The 4,374-nt window shown below is 32.9% G+C and overlaps 1 protein-coding gene across 1 annotated transcript; it reads left to right on the top strand.

The window, feature by feature from the left end:
- Window positions 1–1,762: 1,762 nt before the first annotated feature.
- On the top strand, window positions 1,763–3,967 carry LOC120067621 (phospholipase A(1) DAD1, chloroplastic-like). The gene is made up of 2 exons (XM_039019166.1): window positions 1,763–2,543; window positions 3,603–3,967. Exons 1-2 carry the CDS (start codon window positions 1,763–1,765, stop codon window positions 3,965–3,967), a joined length of 1,146 nt encoding a protein of 381 aa, XP_038875094.1.
- Window positions 3,968–4,374: the final 407 nt, after the last annotated feature.

Here is a 4,374-nt window from a genome sequence, read left to right as displayed (position 1 = left end):
ATCAAGATATACATTGATAATATAGATCAAATGTTAATTGTGATTTCATTATAAAAATACATGTACAAATACAACTATTTATATACCCTTATGTTAATAAGTATTCACTAAGATGATTATACCACATTTGTTTGAATTATTTTAATTCATATAAAGATCTCCTACAATTTGACCAAATATTATTTTCTTTAAATTATATGATTCTGAAGTACCTTTAGTCCTTCATCAAAGATTATCATAAATATCATTATCAAGAGATCCAAATAAATATGTTATAACTACATTCAAGAGATGCATGTTAAGTTTTTCATACACAGTCAAATCAATTAGATATTTCAATGTTACACCATCGTTGTAGGAGAAGAAGTTTTCCACATAATCAATAATAAGAGCTTAACTCATCTTGTACAATGAGAACCAAGAGATCCATGGTTCAAATCTCTTTACCCTATTTATACTAAAAAAAAATATATCTCACTTTACATCTTGTGACCTTAATTATTTATATATGTTTCACATGTTTTCTACATTTTCTACTGTTTAATTTAGACTTATTATCGAAAAACCTCACTTTTGAATTTGAGTTTAATTCAATGTCGATATTTTTCAATAAATAATCTTCATTTTTATAAATAATATGGGGAGCGATATTGTAAATAAAAATGTTGTCAACAACCTATATATCAATTCATCATTTCAACTTATTTTTTCATGACATATAATTAATCGAGATTTGATTATTATCTAGGTTTACTTCAACATTCTTATGTGTGTACTCATATTCAAAATTTCTTTTCGAATACTCTATTCTCAATTGAATTGTTTTCATACTCTATACAAATATTAAAAGTTATGCTCTAATAAATGATTTCACTGAACTATTTTTTATAGGAGCGTGAGCTACAAAATGTTCAACCCTCATCCTAATCAATATATATAGAGAGAGCGATTATCAACTGTATGTGACATAAACTCACTAACATTATCAAGATAGAACATTTAGTTTTAAAATTAAGAGAATATACTTTTAACTATTTAAGCAACTAATCATGCAAGTATAAGACTTTGACTTAATAATAATTATACATATGGCTATCGACATGATCTATCAACTAAGATCATAAAATATTTAAATGATCCACTTGATATGTTATCATGATTTCATTCTAATAACAGAAGGATTCCTTCTTCATTTTTAGTTAGTGAGAATTTAATAATTAATTTTCATCAAGCAACACATCACAATTTATATTTCAAAACTTCCCTATTTTTACAAAATCTTGTTTAATTTAAAATACAAAATATATTTGGGAACTTTGCCCAAATAAAGCAACCTATTAAAAAAATAAAATAAAAATAATTTTGTTTGTTGGTGTGGGAACAAACAGAAAACCACTTTTCCTTCTGTTTGTGGTTCACCAAAAGCCACAACAAAACCCTAAACTCTCGAGAGAATGATATGTATATGCCTCTTTTTTTCCTTGACAAAACCAAATTATTATATTCAATTTGTTTTTCTCTCATTAGTTGATATAATTCTTCCTTCCTTATTCCTTTTTATTATTATTATTTTTTAATATTCTATAAAAATATTGTAAAAAAAAATTATTCCTTCTTCACTCTTAATTCCTTCACTATTAATACTTCCCTTTAGCAAATGAGAACCTCAATCTCCATACGCCCATGCACATACTCTCCTCACTTTAATCAACCCTCCGCCACGGTCCGCTCCAAGACGGCAAATCTCCGTCGTGTAAAGGTCATGCACTCCGCCGTTCGCCTCCGCATCAACGCCATGAAGAGGAACAACGTGGCTCATAAATGGACCGAGTACCAAGGCATTCAGAATTGGGATGGTTTGTTGGACCCATTGGATCACCATCTTCGAATGGAAATCCTTCGTTACGGTCGGTTCGTCGAAGCCGCCTACAACTCCTTTCAATATGACGTTGATTCACCATTTTATGCAACATGTCGCCACTCAAAATCTTCGTTAATGAACCGAACTGGGTTGAGTCAGACCGGATATCGCCTCACCAAGTATTTACGAGCCACGTCCGGTCTAGAATTGCCACATTGGATCAAAAAGGCTGCCAACACAGCCATGAATCGATCTAGTTGGATCGGTTACGTGGCTGTGTGTGAGGACAAGAAAGAAATCGCCCGTCTCGGCCGTAGGGATATTGTGATCGCTTACAGAGGAACTGCCACTTGTTTGGAGTGGATCGAGAATTTACGTGTTCCCCTAACTGAATTGCCTAATAATGACTCATATTCGGGTCAGGTTGGGCCAAGGCCAATGGTGGAAACTGGGTTTCTGAGTCTGTATTCTTCTGGGACAGTGGGTTTGCCGAGTTTGAAGCAAACAATACATGAGGAAGTTTCTAGATTACTCCACAGTTACGCCAGAGAGCCACTGAGTCTCACTATTACTGGCCATAGCCTCGGTGCTGCCTTAGCAATACTTACGGCATATGACATCAAAGTAACATTTGAACGAGTGCCACTTGTTACTGTCGTGTCTTTTGGTGGTCCTCGCGTAGGTAATGTTAAATCTAACTAAGGTCGTTTGGTTCACCAACTTCTTAAGTTGGTATAAACAATTTAACTTTAATAGTAAATACTATTAAAGTTTGCATGTTTATCGAGGAACTTTATTTTTTCTTATATCTCTACTTTTTCACACATTTATCGAGTAACTCTACCTTCTTCTTTTTCTTTACTTTTAACAAATTTATTGATAAACTCTATCTTATAACTCTATACACCAATCACAAACATACTAACTCCAATATATTAACTCCACTCAGTGGGTTAAACGGCCCTAATGAAATTTCTAAACTAATAAGTTAACAAGGACATGTAATTATTTATCACTTAATCACAAGTTTGGTTTCGATTATATATATATATATATATATAAGTATTTAAATTTTTTAAAAAATTAATAGGTGTTTAAACTTGTTTAATAGATTCCTAAACTCTAAAATTATTAAATAAGTCTATGAAGTTTTAGTTTTGTGTCAATAAAAAATCCTCGCCATATTGTTTTTCAAGATTTTAATTGAATTTTAAGATATTAAACTTTTAATTTTGTATTCAATAGGTTTTTGAGTTTTTTTTTATTAAAAACGAATGTCAATCAAATAGGTCAACGATTTATTAAACACTAAATTAAAAGTTGTTTCAATATTTATTAAGCACAAAAACAAAAGTTCAGAAACTCATTCCACATGTTACAAAACTTTTTATAGAGCTATACGACTTAAAATTGTAAATTCAAGCAATGAAAGTCTAAGAACCTATTTCACACAAATCTAAAAATTTAGGGATTAGAAATGTAGTTCAAACCGTTGTCTACCTCTATGCTTTAGGGCATGCACTTTTATCACTCATTAAGTGGGGCTAAAAGTTACTACAAAATAATTAATAATTAAAATATAAATTACTCTCTAGATTTCTAACACGATACATACTACTTTGTGCATATATTACTATATAATTTGAATCTCCCACTCCATATGTCACTGAAATAAAAAAAGAACGCGCATACATTGAATTAAAAATGTTATAATACTCATTAGTTTATGTTGTTATAACAGGTAACAAAGACTTTCGAAGGAGTTTGGATGAACAAGGTACAAAAGTCTTGCGCATCGTCAACTCCGACGACATTGTAACGAAGGTACCGGGATTTGTGGTCGACGACGACAATGTGGAAGCACTGTCGTGCCCATGGTGGATCAAGCAATGTATGATGAATATGCAGTCACAATATTGGTTGTACTCTGAAGTAGGGAAGGAACTGAAAGTGAACAACAAAAAGTCTTGGTATGTTAATGGAGGAATAATGAATATGGGAATGCATCATGATTTAAAGACGTACCTCCATCTTGTTGAAGGCTTTGTGAGCTCTAATTCTACGCTTGATGGTTCAACCAAGGCAGTTGCAGACGGTTACTTTTAATCTTTAGCTATTAGCTACATAAAATTAAGAATAGGTAGCTAGGACTAGGATCAATAGGTGACCGTTGACAAGCAGTTAGGATCGAGGATAGGTGACCAACGATTGGATTATTGGGGATCAATAACTAACGACTAGAACCAAGGATTGGCAACAAGTGAATGGTGATTGGTCGAGGATTGACAACTGGCATCAACCTACAAGGGCACTAGATCTCATTGGTCTTGGTCATTGACCATCGATCCCAATCACTGGTCTCGGTTGCTAGACACCAGTCAACAACAATTGGGACTGAAGTTGGTGATTGGTACGGTCGAAGATCGTGGACCAATTGGCGACCAGGACTAAAAATCGGGACCTGGGATTGGTTACCATCGATCACTTCATCAATTAACAATCAATGACTAGAA

This window comes from Benincasa hispida, chromosome 12, assembly GCF_009727055.1.
Source record: "Benincasa hispida cultivar B227 chromosome 12, ASM972705v1, whole genome shotgun sequence".
Taxonomy (NCBI): domain Eukaryota; kingdom Viridiplantae; phylum Streptophyta; class Magnoliopsida; order Cucurbitales; family Cucurbitaceae; genus Benincasa; species Benincasa hispida.
This window is presented reverse-complemented; position numbering and strand designations above follow the sequence as displayed.

Excerpts from the sequence above, each read along its gene's own strand:
- LOC120067621 (XM_039019166.1), top strand. The coding sequence starts at position 1,763 with ATGCACTCCGCCGTTCGCCTCCGCATCAACGCCATGAAGAGGAACAAC. Across the intron at positions 2,544-3,602 it reads TTTTGGTGGTCCTCGCGTAG|GTAACAAAGACTTTCGAAGG; the intron begins GTAATGTTAAAT and ends TTGTTATAACAG.